We start from the raw sequence: 20497 nt of genomic DNA on the forward strand, positions 1-20497 counted from the left end.
TGTTCTATACTAATTCATGTGACAATAATAAATCAAATCAAATCAAAGGGAAGGATAAAGCAAAAGGATGGGTCTGTGGAAAGCACGCAGCAGGGCAGGAGCTACTGAAACCGAGCTGCAATTGATCGTATAACAGACAGGGCATCGCGGTTCCCCTTGTTTCTGACCGAGCCTCCCCAGTTACAGGCTGATTCCCTATTACAGCGACTATGCAAACTGGAATCTCTGCTCCTCCTCCTCCTGAGCTCTTACTGCCACCTGATGTTCATGCCTGGAACATTCACAGGAATTTACAAAGCCAGTGCTCAGAGTGGAGCAAGCAAACCCAAATCCAATCCTTGCTAGCTCCTAAAACCAAATTCAAATTCCAACTGAATCCCAATTCAAGGTCCCCACTCGAGAGACAAACAATTTGCAAGCTAACTAGATGATGCATCACACCTCATCTTGGGCTCAATCTGACGCTTGATTTTCGCCAAAAGGCTGAGAAGCCACAGGGAAGTTTTTTTAAAGTTACAGTTTTAAATGGTTTTTAAAGTTAAAGTTCTAAATTTTTTTAAGAAGTTTATTTATTTGTGTCACAAGGCTTACATTAGCACTGCAAAGAAGTTGCTGTGAAAATCCCCCAGTCGTCACACTCCGACGCCTGTTCGGGTACACTGAGGGAGAATTTAGCACGGTCAGTGCACCCTAACCAGCACATCTTTCAGACTGGGGGAGGAAACCAGAGCACCCAGAGGAAACCCATGCAGACATGGGGAGAACATGTGGACTCCACACAGACAGTCACCCAAGTTAGGAATAGAAGCTGGGTCCCTGGCGTTGTGAGGCAGCAGTGCTAACCCACTGTGCCACGGGGCCAGCCCTGGGATATGAAGGAAACGCTTCATCCAAAAGTCAAGCAACTGAAAAATGTCCAGCTTAGTTTTCTACATACCACCCCCCCTCAAAGAGTAACATCACAGCTCCCTGGGGATAATCAACGACAAACAACTTGCACTCACGAAGTACCTTTAATGTTGATGTGAAGATGCCGGTGTTGGATTGGGGTGGGCACAGTAAGAAGTCTCACAACACCAGGTTAAAGTCCAACAGGTTTATTTGGTATCATGAGCTTTTGGAGCACTGTCTGCTTCACCTGATGAAGAAGGAGTAGCACTCTGAAAGCTCGTGATACCAAATAAACCTGTTGGGCTTTAACCTGGTGTTATGAGACTTCTTACTGTCCCTTTAATGTTGCAAGGTGTCCAAAAGAGCTTCACAGGCAAGTTGTCAGGAAAAAAATAACAAGCCACGTCTGGAGTTTTAAGAAATTCTTCTTGGGTGTGATCAGCATCAGTTGGTCCACTCCTAATTAACCTCGATGGTAATGGGTAAACAGTCAATGATGCCAAGACCCATAAAAGATCTCCTTATGTGGTGTGTTATTAGGGCAGGTGACCAAAGGTTTATTGTGACACTCCCTGATAATCAGCTCAATTCTACTCTGGTTTCATTCCTTGGTATTTTATATTATTAAAAAAAACATAGACACACATTGTGTAGATTTGCTTTGATATATTTTATTTGAAAGATAGAATGAAAAATGACACTTAAAAAAAACACTAGCTCACAGATAAGTCCTATTTAAATATTACTGTACACTTCACAATAACTGAATTCAACATGTCTGAAGGTATGTCACAAGAAACAGATACACAATGGTAAATATTTAATAAAATTAGTTTAAAAAATGGACCAGCTGCTATTACAAATAAAAAGGTTAACAGGGACCTACAGATCAAGAGGTCAGAATAAATTAAAAGAATTTAAAAATAAATGGACATTGATAAAATTCAATGAAGATAAGGAAGGTGGAATAGGAAGAGATCTTTAATACTGAGCTCAACCCAGCTTCAATGTAACAATCCAAGGGATGGGTTTGCGTACGGATAGGAATGCTCCAGATTCCCATTCTCCAAGCCAACCATTGCAATCATCTCCTTCTCCTTCCTAAGGTGCAGAGTTTCATGGGGTACAGTTATGGTGTTGGGGGGAGGGGGGGGGCGGCGTGGAAAGAAGAGAGCTTTAACTCAAATGGTAGAGCACTAAGCTTTGCACGTGTGAGGTAGTGGGATCGATGTTCACATTCTCCACTCTGACTTAGGGGGTGGCACAATGGTTGGAACTGCTGCCTCACAGTGCCAGGGACCGGTTTCAATTCCCGCTTGGGTCATTGTTTGTGCAGAATCTGCACGTACTCTCCGTGTCTGAGTGGGTTTTCTCCAGGTGGTCCGGTTTCTTCCCACATTCCAACCGATTAGGTGTATTGGCGATGCCAAATTGTCCCTTTGTTCAGGGGGATTAGCAGGGGAAATATGTGGGGTTACAGGGTTAGGTTCTGAGTGGGGCTGTTGTCAGTGCAGGCTGGATTGGCCGAATGGCCTCCTGCACTGTAGGGATTCTATGGTTCTACAAGCGGGAATCTAGACTGAGACTAACTATAACTTGACCTAAACCAGGTCTGAGTATGCACAAGGGATCGGTGCATTTCTGAAGCACAGCACTGCTGAATTCTGCTTCTGGAGACCCACATCCTACCCGGGGACATCGACAGGATTGTGCGCAATATGGGTTTGGCTACCTGTCCAAATGGTCCAAAAACCATTGGGTGGGCTGTAAAAGACAGCGTTCCATGTGACCCTGTGGGATTCCTGCCAAGTTAAAGTCACCATGTCCTTAAGGTCTGCAGGACTGTAGGGAGCTTAGCAGAATACGTGCATGCTGAGACCTCACAAGGCCTTTCCTCAGCTGCTGATCATTGTTAGTTTGGACGGGCCTGAGGATTGATTGAAGCTCTTTGTGGGCTAACAGCTCTGAATCACTTTTTTGTTGTACCAGACAAGAGTTCTTTAAAAAAAAGGCTTTTCTAAGAAATTGTAAATGATAAAATATAGATGCATTTATACAACTCTGATTAATCAGCACCAAACGTACTGGATGACTTCAATCAGACCATAAAACCTTCTCACTCCCCATCCTGACAGACCCCGATAGCAATTCCCATACATCCAGCTTTTAACACAGGATATCACCAGCAGATAGCACACATTGGTAAAACATGGAAGGTGCTGGAATTGCAATTGAGGGTAAAAAAGAGATTGTATGAAAGACCACGATATTCTTCTCCTGTTGAAAAGGATAATTTCGATACAGACCTTCCTCTACCATCGACCCTGTATTTCTTCCTCCTGGTTCTCCATTTCATTCTTGCTTCTGCAGGTTCTCAAAGGACTAACTTTTCCTTGATTACATTTTGGCATCCAAAACATTAGAGAGGAATCGATCCTTGCAATGAATGAGCCAATAATTGGAGTCTGCAGGAGGGGATGATGAGACAGGGCCACCTTTACTCAGCAGGGGAAGAGACCTCCAAGAGTTCTGGAATGGAAGGTTTCTGGTCAACAGAATAGGAAACGTAGAGGCAACATTCTGTCCTTGCTGAATCACAGTCTTGGAGGTGAAAAGTCAGCAATCGATTTACACATTGTACTGACCAGTGCCGGTACTATGAAAACACAATTCGACCAAATCAACATACGGCTCACGGAGATAGCAGAACTCCAATGCGTGATGAGACTTCACTGACAAACCGCACCGTTTGTAAGCAAGAAAGCATCTTCAAAAACAGCCAAGGCAGAATACACTGAGAAGCTGATTCATAACAAGCTGACACGAAACTCTTACAAAAAGTAAAATAAATGGCTTATAAACCATGCAAGGCGATAGGGTCGGCACATAGTTGTGTTAGAAATTCCCACGTGGCGTAAGTCTTGGTGAGAGTGCTGCCCTCAGCCCGAATCATACAAAGATTCCCTCAGAAAGGCGATCCAAGAATGAATCCCATTTCTTGGGGGGATTTTTTTTTTGCAAAAGAAAATCCGTATTTCAGCTCAATCAGCAGGGGAAATGCTGTCTCTTCGTGGTTTCTGCATTTCACTGGCGGTATTCTAACCTCTTAAACACTGAGCCACGATAACAACCTTCCATCCTATTTAAGTTCCGTGGGTAAGGCCTACAATTTCTAATCACAGTGCACTTTCAGGTCCAGCTTCAAGATATGAAGAAACAACTGATTCTTTCCAAAAAAAATACAACACTCAGATTGCAATGTTCCATCGATTAAGGCATTCAGTGGGTATGTTAACCTTACAGTATAGCAATTAAAAATATAGATTTTCACCATCTTGATATCAGTAACTCTGATTATATATTATATAAATTCCTCCCCACACAAGCAAGCATTTGCCTTGTGAATAGAGTTATAAATTATATTTATATTTCAAAGTGGAGGGGGGGGGGGGCAGTTACAGCTGTCTATTGCACTAGCCTCTGTTAGACAGGTAAGGAAGTCGGGTTCTGAAGGGGTAGTTTGTTTCTCCACAAGTCCCTTATTCTGTTCCTTAAAAATGTTTACATTTCATAAACTGTTTAGAACCACAATAATTCAGAATTGGTGTGGTTTAATTACAAAACTGCAACAAACTGAGGGTTAAGTTGGTGTTACAGCTTAACCACAGGAACCAGTTACTACCCCCCCACCCTGTTCCAGTAGCCTGCCCTTCCTGGTTCTAGCACCCAGGGTTTGCCTCTTCAGGTCCCAGCGCCCGGAGTCTGGCCTTCCTGGTCCCAGAAACCTGACCCTCCTGGTCTTGGTCACAGCCCTTCATGCTCCTTTTGCCCAGGGTCTGGTTCTCCTGGTCCCAGTAACCTGCTCCTCATGCCCCTTCTGGTCCCAGTGACAGCGCATCATCTTGGATACTGCCCTTGAGGCTCCCAGTGCCTGGGGCCTGGTCCTCTAGCTCCCAGCATCCGCCCCTTATGGTCCCAGTAACCTGCCCCTCGTCACTGTCCTTCACGCTCCCAGCGCCCAAGGTCTGGCCTTCCTGGTCCCAGTTATTAAAGCAAGTGCAAATTCCATTAATTTCAATCAACAGCCTCCTGCTACTGGAAAGATTGGGCATTTATTCAGACTATCTCCTCACTGTCTGGAAGTGCAGACCTGTGCTGGATTCCAGTTACCACCTTCTATTTTCTTCCATGTCTGAACCTAACACGGCCAACATTGACAGAGCTTCTGTCAAAAAAGGGCAATTATGGTCAAGCTTGGGACTGTCTTCCCCCAACACATGGAATTCCCAATCAGTGTCTTGGCTGATTTCTTGTCCCTTTAACCCTTAGGCGTTGTGACACAGGATAACTACCCACTTACTGTGACAGCACAGACCACGAACATGCTGGAATATACAGCTCAGTACCATAAGCAGCAACAGGCGTTGAAACAATGCTCTGGAATTCAATATCTCAACAGAGGTCTCAATTAGCTGTAGTGGTTTAGAAAGATGCAGATTAGCAAGTGTGAAAAGACTAACGTTTTATAAAATGCAGATATTCTGGTTTTGATGTGAAAAGCTAAGATTTAAAATCTGTAAACAATTTGCATTACATGTCATCTATTTAAGTCAAATACAGTACAATTATGTGCCCTGTGCTGCGGTGGTTAATGTCTGGCAATGGTCAGCTTAAACTGAAAAACATTTCAATCTTAACTCAATTAAACATACACAGAAATGTATACAGTAAAAAACAAAAAGCAATGACTAGTGCTTTAATGATTAAAAAAAGGTCTCGTTGCAGATGTGCCATTCTGTAAATGTGTTCCTTCACTCTTTAGTGTCCAGATATATTCTCTCCCACCATCATCACTACAATAACAAGTTGCGGCAGTTACACTCTATCCGTCCTGAACGTATCTTCTATCGAGGGGTCAGCCAGAACCAGATCTGGGTCACTGAGCATGCTCAGTCCATCTAGGCTGAGTGGTTCGATCTTTAATTCATCGTCCAGTTGAAACTGGCCATCAGTGTCCAGGGTCATATCTGGGACACCGGCTAGAGCGCTGCTGATATCCTTGGACAAGCTTGGCGGAGAGTCTCCTGAAGTGTAATAGAAGTAGAGTGAGGTAACCAGCAGAAGGCAGCACCCTAAATGTACAGACCTCTTTCTTTATCTGCTGCTCTCCCTGTCACACGAGCTGTCCTGGTTCTCTGCTGATTGCAATGGTGGTCAACAGTGACCCATCTCTTAATCCAGAGGGGTGGGAGCAACGTGGAACCCACTGCCACATGGCTGGGATCAACAGCAGAGATGGATTTAAGGCAAAACTAGATAAGCATGATAGAGAAAGGTGTAGCAGGATATGCTGACACTCCGATAGGTTTCTTCGGGCTGTGATCAATTATGGACAGAGTTTTTTCAATACCTCTCTGAATGTTTAAAGCTGGTACTACACAGAGTTAACAAAACCAACTTTCTCTTCCAAAATCTTGGTACCAAAGACAATGGGAAGACAGAAGAGACCTTCCAGCAAAATTCCAAGGACACAAAGAAATTCCTGACCTCACCGGTTTATACTGATGAGATGATAATACAACACAGAAACAGGCCATTTGGCCCAACTGATGCATGCTAATTCTTACCCTCCACATGAACCTCCTCCAATCCCTCTTCACCGCAACCAATCACCATAGCGTGAAGAAAGATCACTTATTTCAACTCTGCTCTCTCTATAGAGGTTCCCAACATGCTGACAGTTTCCATTTTTTTCTGGTTTATTTCAGACTTCCAATATCAGCAGTATTTGGCCTTTGGTCCCATCAATATAATCCTTCTACTTCTTTTGCTCTCATGCATTCCCCTTGCTTCCCTAAGTCAGTGCTAGCACGGAGTTGCTTACCTGTTAAAATGATGTTGGGAATGTTCCCAGCGCAGGTGGAGTACAGCAGGTTGGGTTTCAGCTGCGATTGGTCTTGTAAGCTCCCGGTCAAACCCACAGAGGAGGCCTGGGAATAGTGAAGGCTGGAGCTCGGGTTGTAGAAATTGTTGCTGCATATTGCCAAAGTGTTGACTGGGCTTTCCAACATGTTGAACTGCTCCAGCTGTGGAGATGGGGGAGGTAAGGAGATGAGAGAGGGAAAAGAACAGTCTTGAGAATTTTACCTCTGCTGTAGGGTGATGTGGGTTGGTCAATCATTCCACATGTGACCAATCTAAAGCTTCTTTCAAACTAGTTTAAGTAAGAAGTCTCACCAGGTTAAAATCTAACAGGTTTGTTTAGAATCATGAACTATCGGAGCACTGCTCCTTCATCAGATGAATGATGAAGTAGTGTCCGTACTCATCTGATGAAGGAGCAGCGCTCCAAAAGCTCATGATTCCAAATAAACCTGTTGGACTTTAACCTGGTGTTGTGAGACTCCTTACTGTGCCCACCCCATTCCAACGCCGGCATCTCCACATCAATCTAGTTCGAAGCATGGCTATTTAGCTTCAAATGAGGTTCAGATGCTTCTCATTGGTTTGGCCTGTTTGAGTTCTGTGGTACTTCTGCAACCCATGTCCCTGTGGGTGGCACATTCGTCTCAGCATTCAAGTACGAGTTCAAGCCCCATTCCAGAGACGCGAGGACAACAAAGCAGAATGGCACCGAGGGCGTGCCACACTGTCAAAGGTGCTGCCTTTGGACAAGAGGGCCCATCTGCTCTCTCAAGTAGATGTAAACAAAAAACCTCTGGTAATCTTTTGAAGAAAAACAGGGGAGTAATCCTTGATGCCCTGGTCAATATTAATCCCCCATCAACATCATAAGAACAGGATGATCTGGTCATGACCACACTGCTGTTGGTGAGAGCTTGCTGTGGGCAAACTCGCTGTTGTGTTTCCTACATAACAGCAGCAATTACAGTTCAAAAGTTTGTGAATGGCCACATAGTAATTGGGTTGTTGAGGTTGTGAAAGGCGCCATATAAATCCAAGTATTTCTTTCTCTTGGGTAATTAATTGGGACCATGGATTTAAAGGTCTCTAGGACTCCATGGAACAGAAACAAGGCTTTTACTCAGAAGCGAAAATGCACCAGTATATTTCTGTGTACTGGTGTCAGAAATGTAAACTTTGACAGAAAATGGAGTCAATTTTGGAAGCAGTTGCAGAGTAGAGAGATACACAGTTTAACTTCAAGTACTTTATATAGATGATGATGAAAGAATACAAAGGCTGAGTCAGTGAATTCAAGAGGGATATTTGACTGATGACTGTGTGACATAGATGATCTGATATGTTATGAGCTTCTGATCAGACAGGTAGAATTTACTATGTTCATCTTTGGGGTGGTCGCTGGAGAAAGTACCCACAGGTCAGCTCAACATAGCTTAGAAGGTCACAAGGGTCGTGGTCAAAGAGCAGGTGGCAAGGAGGTGGGTTGCCGTGGGCAGCAGGTGATAGGAAGCTGGGCCATCTTCCCATTTTAGATGATGATGAGAAGAGGCTTAGTAGACTCTGAAATGCCCTTCCCCAGACAGCAGTGGAGGCTGGGTCACTGAATACACTTAAGGTTGAGTTATGCAGAGCTTTGACTGCCAAAAGAGTCAAGGGGGTTATGGAGGAAAGTGGAGTTAAGGCCACAATCAGATCAGCCATGATCTTATCAAATGGTGGAGCAGGCGGAAGGGAGTGAATGGCCTACTCCTGCTTCTATTTCTAATGATTTTATGTTTTTATTCCAAGCTGCCTTTTGGAATTCAGCTTGTGAAGATCTGGCAGTGGTTACATTGCTCACAGACTGATGGACGGACAGATGAAGAGAACGGGTAAACATACACACCACAACTGGTTACTGGTTGAGATGAAGAGTGGGAGGGTCACATCACACGCTGATGATGAAGATACACCACCATGTAAAATAATTGGCATACCATAAACCGATCGCATTCTGACATCGCTAGACTGTGGATCTCCATTGGTCTGCTGAGGGCAAACCTCCATACCTGCTGTGACAATGGTTTGGCTTGTCTGGCAACCAAGTGCTGCTCAAAATATGGATCACTGAAGATGTTATCCAATGTGTCATTCTGTCAAATTGGACAAAGAGGGGATAAATAACAGCTTGTGCAAAAAACTTTACAGAATAGTTCATCCAATATCATGCAGGTTATTCTGTGTAAATAGTACCATAACAAATTGCTCTTAACCTCTATTATCTCAACATATATAATATATACAAAAAAAAACACCAAGTTAAAATCCAACCAATTTATTTGGAATCACAAGCTTTCAGAGCACTGCTCCTTCATCAGGTGAATTCTGACTCACACAGTGGTTAGCACTGCTGCCTCACACTGCCAGGGACCTGGGTTCGATTCCCAGCTTGGGTCACTGTCGCTGTGGAGTTTGCATGTTCTCCCCGTGTCTGCAGGGGTTTCCTCCCACAGTCCGAAAGACACGTTGGTTAGGGTGCATTGACCCGAACAGGTGCTGGAATGTGGTGACTAGGGGAATTTCACAGTAACTTCATTGCAGTGTTAATGTAAGCCTTACTTGTGACTAATAAATAAACTTTAAAATTTATATATATAGATACACAGTATACAGGCAATGTTAAATCCATGTTTCCCTTAGCTGGCCTGGTAGCGATAGATTGAAGCGAGTTACTGATGAACTTTGGGATGTTAATTGGTAAACAAAAGAGTGACTGTACAATCTATTTAATTCCAGGTTCCTTTCTGACAGGCATGAGTCTAGGAGCTGTCTTATTCCATTCATGATGTGGGTATGCCGGCGTTGGACTGGTGTAAACACAGTAAAAAGTCTGACAACACCAGGTTTTAGTCCAACCTATTTATTTGATAATATACTCGCAAGCTTTCGGGTTAGCCCCTTCGTCAGGTGAATGGAGAGTTCTGGCCTCAGACAGAGCATATAAAGCACAGACAGTTCAGAGATTACTGATTAGAATTCTAATCAGTAATCTCTAAACTGTCTGTGCTTTATATGCTCTGTCTGAGGCCAGAACTCTCCATTCACCTGACGAAGGGGCTAACCCGAAAGCTTGCGAGTATATTATCAAGTAAATAGGTTGGACTAAAACCTGGTGTTGTCAGACTTTTTACTGTTATTCCATTCAACCAGCAGGAGGCTTAGCTGAAACAAATAGTTGCGCGCATGCATTAACGTTGCCTCATTCAGGGCGGTGACTGACTAGTGACTGAGCTAAAACACTGACTTGAAGCAGATGATGGAGTTTTCAGTCTTCCACACACACACACAAACACACACACACACGGATGAGCTATGGAATAGTCAGTCAGTAGCATACACCCGTTTGCATTTTAAATCTGAGCCAAGTAGATTATTCTTTAGCAGATATCACAGTGACTTTAAGGGGTGTCTGGACAAATACATGAATAGGATGGGAATGGTCCCCGGAAAGGTAGGGGGTTTTAGTTAAGTTGGGCAGCATGGTAGGTGCAGGGTTGGAGGACTGAAGGGCCTATTCCTATGCTGTAATTTCCTTTGTTCTATAACAACCTGAAAGTGGGGCCATGATTTAGGTGTCACTAATGTGTATTGTGACAGTTTCCACGTTCCTCCATTGGCCTCTCGCTCCTCTCTATCTCTGTAACCTCTTCCATAGAATCCCTGCAGTGCAGAGGAGGCCATTCAGCCCATCGAGTCTGCACTGACAACAATCCTACCCAAGCCCCATGCCTGTTACTCCACATATTTATCCTGCTAGTCCCCCTGACACTAAGGGGCAATTTAGCATGGTCAATCCACATAGCCAGCACATCTTTAGACTGTGGGAGGAAACTGGAGCACCCAGAGGGAACCCACCCAGACATGGGGAGAACGTGCAAACTCCACACAGTGACCTGAAGCTGGAATTGAACTCAGATCCCTGGCGCTGACAGGCAGCAGTGTTCACCACTATGCTACCATGCTGCCCTAGTCTTGCAGTCTTGTGCTTCACCAATTCTGCTCTCCAGTGCATCCCCCATTTTAATCACTCCACCATCAGCACCCATGCTTTCAGCTGTCTGAACCTCTTCACTTCTTGATCGTCTTTTAAGATGCTCCTCATTATCTCCCTCTTTGTTTGGTAAAAGAGGGAGTTATAAGCCAACTCCTTATATGGCTTAGAACCATGCTTTATTTGATGACTGCACCTGTGCAAAGTCTCAGAATGTTTAACTATCTAAAAGGTGCTAGACAAATGCAAGTTGTTGTCACTATTCTTTCTTCATGAAATCAGCAGTGTAGTAAATTCACTGTATAAAATCTTTCAATTACTCGTTTTATTGTAAAATAATTCATGCACTCATTTACAGCCACATCATCTCAGCAGCATGTAGACTAACAGTTATTAATAGATTAAGTGAAGGGACATCAGCAAATAGATTTCAATATGGGCAAGTACGAAACTTAAAAGAATAGAACTGGGTACTTTCTAAATGGTAAAAAGTTGAAGTGGCAGAGACATCCACTGACTCTGTCTACTCTTCCCACTGCCTCAGAAAAGCAGCCGGACATTCTGTTCCTCCACCTTCTTCCTTTGGGAAAAAGATAAAAAAGTCTGAGCTTCTTCCCTGCTGTCAGACTTTTGAATGGACCTACCCTGCACGAAGCTGATCTTTCTCTACACCCTAGCTATGACTGTAACACTACATTCTGCACCCTCCTTTCCTTCTCGAAGAATGGTGTCCTTTATCTGTGTAGCACGCAAGAAAACAATACTTTTCATTGTATAAATGTGACAATAATAAATCAAAGAGATTTGGGGTCCAGATATCTAGAATATTAAAATATCATGGACAAAAAGATTAATGGAAAGCTGACCTTTGTCTCCTAATCCTTGAGATATAAAAGGGTAGAAATCATGTTTCAGGTGTACAAAGACCTGATTAGAGCACACCTGGAGTTACTGGGAGCAGTTCTGGGCAAACCACCCCCCCCCCCCGCCCCCAACATACACGCACACACACACTTTGTACACACATATATATATATATATACATGTGTGTGTGTGTGTGTGCGTGCGCATGTGCATGTATAGAGTGTGTGAATTGACTGTTGTATACAATAACTGATACTTACACTGGGAGACTGCAGTTCTAGTGGTGATGGCTGAGAGAGATGATGAAGAGGAGACACAGGCGACTGTCCCTGTGGAAGCTGCGATTGTTGCACCTTCTGCTGGGGTGACTGGAATTGCTGATAGAGGGGATAAGGTGGTAGGTGTTCCATTGTCATATTACTTGTATCCAAGGCAACTCCCTGTGAACCAGAAGCACATTTAGACCGGGTACTGGGGGCTCAAACAGCTGGCTTCTCCCCAGTCCATTTGTCCCCCCTCAACCCAAATAGTAGCCCTGAGTACGCAAGTAAAGTTATGGTTATTTCTGCTTTGGAACTTTTCTGCCCCAAACTAACAGCCCTTTTAAATGAGAACAATGTATTTCTCCCCTTCAGCTTTCTAGCTCACTGTCCAGACAGGGCTGCTCCAGTGAGCTGCACTGAAGCATTGAGTCACGCTGCAATTTGAAAATCGCTGCATCCCTCTCCTAACCTGGAAACCTCTTACTATCGGAACGCAGTTGCACCACCGTTAAGCTGCAGACACGATTAAGGGAGCTCATCACTCTTACTTGTGCAATTGAAGACAGCGTTGGAGACATCGTTGGCGAGAATTGCTTGCTCAGAGTCCGCCGGGACTCCATCCCCGGTGAGAGGGTCAGCGGACTGACCGGTGTCTGCCGTCGCCGTGGCGAACTCTTCAAGGCAGTTGGTATGGATGGGTTGCTTAGCGATGACCGTAGTGAGGAGTGGATGGAGGGGTTACTGAGGGAGTGGTTGTTTAAAGGAGACTGCAGCACTGAGTTGCTGAGTGAAGCCTGTATTGATGGGTTACTCAGAGAGCTGTGCAAAGAAGTGGATAGACCTAGAAAAGGGGAAAATGAAAAATCAATGTTGTTTTAATAATAATCTCATCAAGATCTGCCTCGAAATCCACTGGTAGCATTTTACCAGCAACATTCAGAAGAGAACTGGATAATGCTTAAAAGCACAGTGGTTAGCACTGCTTCTTCACAGCGCCTGGGACCCAGGTTCGATTCCTGGCTTGGATCGCTGTCTGTGTGGAGTCTGCACGTTCTCCGTGTCTGCATGGGTTTCTTCCCACAGTCTGAAACACGTGCTGGTTAGGTGCATTTACCTGAACAGGCGCCAGACTGTGGCGACTAGGGGAATTTCACAGTAACTTCATTACAGCCTTACTTGTAACTAATAAATAAACTTTAACTTTACCTTAAGATTTGTAGGGCTATGAGGTAGAACAAGAGAGGAGTGGGTTGCTCTTTCAGCGAGCTGGGACAAGCATGATGAACCTTCTTCTGAGCTGTATAATTCTCAACTTTTCAACAAACATGGGTGCATGAGAAAAAGGTTTAAGTTTATTTATTATTGTCACAAGTAGGCTTACATGAACATTGTAATGAAGTTACTGTGAAAATCGCCTAGAAAGCATCTACATGAAACTCACCAACTTGGTAAACTTGCCAAGTCCCAGAAGACCAGAGGCTGGTGATGATTCATTCAAGGATCATCACTCTCAGACTCTTGGTGTCGCTCTGTATCACTAACCCAGCCGTCCAGACAACTGAACTAAACTGACCTTCCCCCAACTTATTGTCAATGCAGAACTGAATAAGATCAGAAAAATTCCTACACATTGCAAGGTTGCAAGCTGAATCCTCAGCGTTTGCTGAATTGGTTGGCAGGAGAGGTGCTACAATTACCCTCACAACCTCAGGGCAGCACTGCAGCACAGTAGTTAGCACTGCTGCTTCACAGCACCAGGCACCCGTTCCCAGTTTGGGTCACTGTCTGTATGGAGTTTGCACTTTCTCCCCGTGTCTATGTGGGTTTCGTCCGGTTGATCCGGTTTCCTGCCACTGCCTGAAAGACGAGCTGGTGAGGTGCACTGACCCGAACAGGTGCCGGACTGTGGCGACTCGGGGAATTTCACAATAACTTCATTGCAGTGTTAATTTAAACCTTATTTGTGACTAATAAACTAAACAAACGATTCCTGACTCCCAATGGGAGAGACATTGGGAATGCCCAGTCTCTGAGCAGTCACCTGTGCTGGGTAAGGCTGGTTTGTGGTAGGGCTATGGTATCATACAGTCACTGTGCCTCTCACCGATGGGGCTCAGGTCAGGTGGCAGAGTGCAGCTGTTCATTGAAGCAGAGTGTCAGCCAATTTCAGATGGGCATCGCTGCTGGATTCCTGCGCCTTCCCCAAAATTCACCTGTGGTCAGTTTGCAGGAGCTGCAGGATAAAGGGTGCGATCCCTGGCTGAAGACTGTCCAGGTCAATAACAATGACAGGATTATTCCCCTAGTCATACAGTCATACAGCACAGAAAAGACCCTTCAGCCCATCGAGTCTGCACTGACAATAACCACCACCAAAGCTGAGCTATTCCCATTTTCCTGCATTTGTGCCATTTCCTTGGATGTTGTGACATTTCAAGTGCTCACCCAAATACTTTTAAAGGTTGTAAGTTTTCCAGCCTCCACTACCTTCTCAGGCAGTGCATTCCAGATTCCCACCAGCCTCTGAGTGGAAAGGTTTTTCTCAAGTCCCCTCTGAATCTCCCATCCCTTAAACTAAAACTCTGTCCCCTCGTGATTGAGTCTTCAACCAAGGGGAACAGCTGCTCCTTAGTCACCCTGTCCGTATCCCTCATACTCATATACACCTTGGATATGAGTAACAGGACAATACATGTCCACCCCCCAGCCTTCACTGCTCTAGAGAAAACAATCCAGGCCTATCTAGTCTCTCTTTATAACTCAAATGCTGCATCCCAGGCAACATCCTGGGGAACCTCCTCTGTGCACACTGTCTGAGATCATGGGGAATTGAACCTGGCCCTTCCTCTTCTGTCTGGGCACAGTAAGAAGTCTCAATGCCAGGTTCAAGTCCAACAGGTTTATTTGGAATCACGAGCTTTCGGAGCACTGCTTCTTCATCAGTGAGTGGAGAGTTGGGTTCACAAACACAGCATATATAGACAGAGATACAATTGCAAGATAATGGTTGGAATGCGAGTCTTTACAGATAATCAAGCCTTTCAATTGTGAGACTTCTTACTGTGCCCACCCCAATCTAACACCGGCATCTCCACATCATATCTTCTGTCTGGATCAGCAATGCCTTCATCTGTCAGGTAATAGTTCTGCTGGAAACAAATCCTGACTCATACACAAACTAGTTAACTTACTTCACCGTTTTAAAAAGTCAAACATGCATCACCTAAGTGTTGCTCCCTAATATGCAAGAAAAACAATGAAAACTGGCTTGGTTACGCAGCATCAATCAAACCTCTGCACAAACTGCTCCCTCACCTTGAGAGTTGCTGATGCCCAGGTGGGTCATGGTGGCAGCCAGGTTGCTGGTACTGTTGCCTCCGCTGATGTTGGGAAAGATGTTGTCCTCGGGATCCAGAGGGGTTGGCAGAGGTGATGGGAAGTGAAGATTTGTGAGGTCGGGGAGAGAGCCTCCGGTATTTAGTGACCCTTGAAAGTGTGACAACCCGATATTCTGCTCTGGGGATGGGTAGATACTTGGAAGAAGAGAACCAAAACACAAAAGTGCTGGGCTTAAATCACAAAACTTGAACTTTTACATCATTTTATCACATCAGAAAACATTTCACATACAGATTACTTTTTCACTGAAGTGCTGACAAACTATTTGAGCAGCTATTTCCCATGGACAGCAAGACAAACGAGCAATTCATTAGTGTTTGTTCCGAGCAGTACCGCCTCTGCACCAATGCAGTCCACCTTCCATATGGCCTTGTGGTGCTGGCCTCGATTATACATTCAAGTCAGAGAATGAGACTTGAATACACTGAAGTACAAATCATCAGCAACAACAGTATGAATGTACAAACAAGAAGCTAAAGTAGGCCATTCGGCCCCTTGAACTTGCTCTGCCATTTACTAAGATCACGGCTGATCTGATGGTAACCAAATCTACATCCCAATAGCCCATCGCCTCGACAATGCATCCAAAATGGATATTATAACAAATCCCACCACAAGAACAATATGGTGGCACAGTGGTTAGCATTGCTGCCTCATAGTCCCAGGGTTCCACATTCAATTCCAGCCTTGGGTCACTATTTGTGTGGAGTCTGCACGTTCTCCCCATGCCTGCTTGTTCTGGTTTTCTCCCATGGTCCAAAGATTTGCAGGTTAGGTGGACTGGCCCTTAGTGTCAGGGTGTTTAGCAGGGTAAATGCATGGGGTTATGGGGATAGGGCCTGGGTGGGATTATGGTCAGTATAGACTCCATGGGCCGAATGGCCTTTCTGTGCTGTAGGGATTCTAAATTGTTTTAAAAGAAAAATGTAATGATTTTACCAGCTATTAATTGAAAGACTTTTATTGGACTTGGTCAATTATGGCAATGTGAGGTTACGTCTCCTCACACGATGTAGTTTCACTACACCATGAGATTTCCTGAATCGGATTCAGGTCCTCGTGGCCTCCAAAGGTTATCTCATTAACCTCAGGGGTGTTGCAGCACACTTTAGTTTACAGGTAAGAAGTGAAGCGATATTGGTTTAGTTTATTTATTAGTGTCACAAGTAGGCTTAAATTAACACTGCAATGAAGTTATTGTGAAAATCCCCTAGTTCCTCACACTCTGGCGCCTGTTCAGGTACACTGAGGGAGAATTTAGCACGGCCAATGCACCTAACCAGCATGTCTTTCAGAAACCAGAGCACCCGGAGGAAACCCATGCAGACACAAGGAGATCGTGCAGACTCCACACAGATAGTGACCCAAGCCAAAGATGTGTGAGTTAGGTGGATTGGCCATGCTAAATTGCCCCTTAGTGTCGGGGAATAATTAGGGTAAACGCATGGGGTTACGAGGATAGGGTTGGGTGGGATTACGGATGGTGCAGACTCAATTGGCTGAATGGCTTCCTTCTGCACTGTGAGATTCTATGATTCTAAGCTGGGAATCGAACCTAGGTGCCTGGCGCTGTGAGACAGCAGTGCTAACCACTGTGCCACCGTGCTGCCCATGGTTTAGGATTCCACAGTGTAATTTACATCAACGCAGTATCTCATCCCACCTTACAGCAGTGAAGGCAAACATAACGACCATTTAAACACAACATGATCTCATACTCACTCACCAGCTATTCTGTTTCTGGCTGAGGGAGGAATTGTTGGGTCAGGAAACGTAGCACACCCAATCCCAAGGAGATCAACATCCACTTACCTGATGCCAGGGACTTCACAAGACTTGGGGCGTGACAACAGGGACTGAACCTGAGGAACAGAGTAAGGAAAAAAAAAATCTATATCACCTTGGATGTTCAAAATCTCCAAGAGGAATCTCACCATTCAACACTTTAGCTTCAATGGAGAAGCAACCGACGCTTGCATGTAAACAGTGCAAGGGAAAAAGGAACACTGTCCACTGGTCCTAACTTCAGCTAATCAACTAAGTAGCACGGTGCACTGGGACTGCGTCTTACCCAGGGTCTTTTTGATAACATGCTTTATTATAAGGGAAATAATGCTGGACAGTGCTTGGGTTAGAATCAGTAACAAGACAGGAGAAGCGACAAATAAAACACACAAACGCTGGTGAAAATCTGAAATCATAAAAGATTGGTAACAGTTTGCACCTTATAGAATCATAAGGTTTACAACATGGAAAAGGCCCTTCGGCCAACTTGTCCATGCTGTCCCTTTCTTTTTTAAACCCCTAAACTAGTCCCAACTGCCCGCCCAAAAGTTGAATTCAAACTCCACCATCTGCTGTGGTGGGATTTGAACCCAGGTCCCCAGAACGTTGACTGACTTCCTGGATCACACTAGGCTATCGCCTCCACCTGTACAAAGCAGAAGACAAGCCAACATTTCTCCCTTTGTCTGCAGGTTTCCAACTTCTTTTTGTCAGTTATCTGTTTGTTTTAAAATCTAACATTTTTACATCAATTGCTGAAGGTTTCTGAAAACCCGGTGTAAGCTTTTGTCCAATACTTCAGTTTCCTTCAATATTTCTAAACTCTTGTAAAGCTCAGTTGCTATACTACATTTGTGGAGGCAAACAGAATAGCCAACTCTCTTCAGACATAGGAACAGGACAAGGCCATTCAGCCCTTCGAGTCTATTCCATTGTCCAATTAGATCATGATGGTTGATCTGTAACTCAACCCCATTTTCCTGACTTCAGTTCATTTCAGGTAATACCCTTAACTAATAAAAACACGCGTTGATTCTTTGCTCATCTCTGGCCTCAAGTCTTTGCCTATATCATTGCCCTTCCCACTTCTTTTTCTATTTAATCAATAATAGATACAATTCCTCTTATCCCCCCCTTCCCAGCCTCAGGTCCTCAGTCCCACACTCTCTTCATCCTCAATGCATTGAAATAAAAGATTTTTTAAAAGTTTTTATTTATTAGTCACAAGTAGGCTTACATTAACACTGCAATGAAGTTACTGTGAAAATCATGTCTCATTTCCAATTCATTCTCAGGGTCTCAAAACTGCAATTCCCTCCCCACTTCCGTCTTTCCCTCTCTCTGACATTTTACAGCCTGCTAAAACCCAGACTTGGTGTCATCTAACTGCCACATACCAACTTATTTTGCTTTCTCTCCAATTCTTTTCAACGCGAGTGATGTGCAGCAATCTGGGCCTTCGTCTAGAGCTATGTGGGGATCAGAGATATGGAGATGCAGAGATAAAAACAACCATTTAGTTGCTCAGGACAAGTATTAAGCGGTCATGTTCTGTAATCTGTAATGACAGAATTAAAACTGGTGCTCCTTCCCCACCCACACCCACCCTCAAAAAAAATGTGAATTTCACAACTGCCTTGAAACTTCAATTTCTTTCTGGTCGTATCACAGCTTGGTATGGGCTCCTGCTCTGCCCAAGACCGCAAGAAACTACAAAAGGTCATGAACGTAGCCCAATCCATCACTCAAACCAGCCTCCCATCCACTGAGTCTGTCTATGCTTCCTGCTGCCTCGGCAAAGCAGCCAGAATAATTAAGGACCCACTGCACTCTGGATATTCTCTCTTCCACCTTCTTCCATCAGGAAAAAGATGCAAAAGTCTGAGGTCACATACCAATCGACTCAAGAATAGCTTCTTCCCTGCTGCCGCAGACTTCTGAATGGACCTACCTTGCATTAAGTTGATCTTTCTCTACACCCTAGCTATGACTATTATTGTTTCTTGCGCACTATACAGATAAAGCATGCTTTGTCTGTATCGTGCGCAAGAAACAATAATTCTCACTGTATGCTAATACACGTGACAATAATAGATCAAAAATCAAATCGATTTGTGTAAAATTTGAGCCTTGCCAGAGCCGAGGAGTCAGCATCGAGTAGGAATGGCAACACAGATAGAGCATGGAATTGTGGATTCCAAAAGAAAGATGCAGAAAATCGAAGCAGTGGGTTATATGTTTGCTAAAACCAGTTATGCTGCAATCTGCCACTCACCTTCTTTGCTTCCCACAGCTGTTTTGGTAAAGGTTTGTTCAGCTTTAAGAGACTGTCTTCATTTGTCAGGACTGGGAATGAAAAGACTAAATAAAAAGGAGTAATCTATTAATAATGCAATGAGGATGGTGAAAAATAAGATCGGAAACAAAAACAAAACTCTTAAGGAAATCAAAACTAAACGATCAGGATAACATTAAACCATTTCATAATCGAACATTGAATCGATTACTGAAATAATTAATCGATCACCATTATCGATTAAATAGAAGCCCAGGCTCTGCTTAATGTAATGTTGATAGGTTGTTCTGGATGAGGTAGAAAGTTTGAGAGAATCCACAAAGGCGAATAGTGTCCCTTTAATAACTACTTCACAGTGTCACACATCAATTCTTTAAAGGCAAAAAATATTCCAGCTGTCAACTTTTCAAAAGTTTTGTGAATGCAACAAGGATTAATAATGAGAGCTCAACTGAAGGAACATGACAGAACACAGCTACAATTTGACAGGAAATGTGGGAGTGCTAGGGATCTCCCTGTTCAAAGTCTCGAGTTACAGGGGAAAACCCGAGTTTGGAAGGTGGTTGCTTACTGTAGGCAGGCTGCCATTAGCCAGTCACTGAATTTTTAAATAAAGTTTCCCCTCTTCTTCTGAAAGTACTACCCCTTTGCTAAGCTATGGATCCAAGGCTACTGACATTCCTCCTGTACCTGTCCAAAAAATCTTACATGGAGCCTATGCCAGGGAAACAAACCATTCTTTTTTAATTGTAGTGGATAGTGTTGTGTAGGCAAAGCAATCAGTCATCACCATTACTATTTTGACTTGAGGACACAGGTATGTTTACTCCATTTATTGGTAACAAGAATGGATTCAGATGGACTGTACCTTCACCCTCTGCCAACTGTACCAACTCCTCACCAAACACACTCCTCTTAAATGAGTCAGTTACATGTCCCCAGTTCCTCACCACCCTGACATCTAATGGCAGAATTGGATTGAAGCCACGTAGCCAGACAGCAAGTTTTAAGCTGGGAACTAACCTCAGGTACTGGACCTGGGCT

At 44.1% G+C, this 20497-nt stretch overlaps 1 protein-coding gene across 3 annotated transcripts in view; it reads right to left on the reverse strand.

Moving 5' to 3' along the window:
* Positions 1-5078: 5078 nt before the first annotated feature.
* Positions 5079-20497, reverse strand: part of crtc3 (CREB regulated transcription coactivator 3) — an 83205-nt gene continuing 67786 nt past the window's right edge. For 2 of the 3 annotated variants that reach the window (XM_080216245.1, XM_080216244.1), the window contains 8 exons: positions 19433-19518; positions 17185-17234; positions 15289-15506; positions 12522-12814; positions 11971-12150; positions 8793-8948; positions 6776-6977; positions 5079-5975 (listed from right to left, as the gene is read on the reverse strand). In XM_080216245.1, coding sequence (XP_080072371.1) covers positions 5767-5975; positions 6776-6977; positions 8793-8948; positions 11971-12150; positions 12522-12814; positions 15289-15506; positions 17185-17234; positions 19433-19518 — 1394 coding nt within the window. In that variant the 3' untranslated portion in view covers positions 5079-5766. The remainder of the gene's footprint in view (positions 5976-6775; positions 6978-8792; positions 8949-11970; positions 12151-12521; positions 12815-15288; positions 15507-17184; positions 17235-19432; positions 19519-20497) is intronic. The other variant, XM_080216247.1, reaches the window with a different exon arrangement.

This window comes from Carcharhinus amblyrhynchos, chromosome 32 (assembly GCF_965287045.1).
Source record: "Carcharhinus amblyrhynchos chromosome 32, sCarAmb.v2.hapA, whole genome shotgun sequence".
Lineage (NCBI taxonomy): Eukaryota > Metazoa > Chordata > Chondrichthyes > Carcharhiniformes > Carcharhinidae > Carcharhinus > Carcharhinus amblyrhynchos.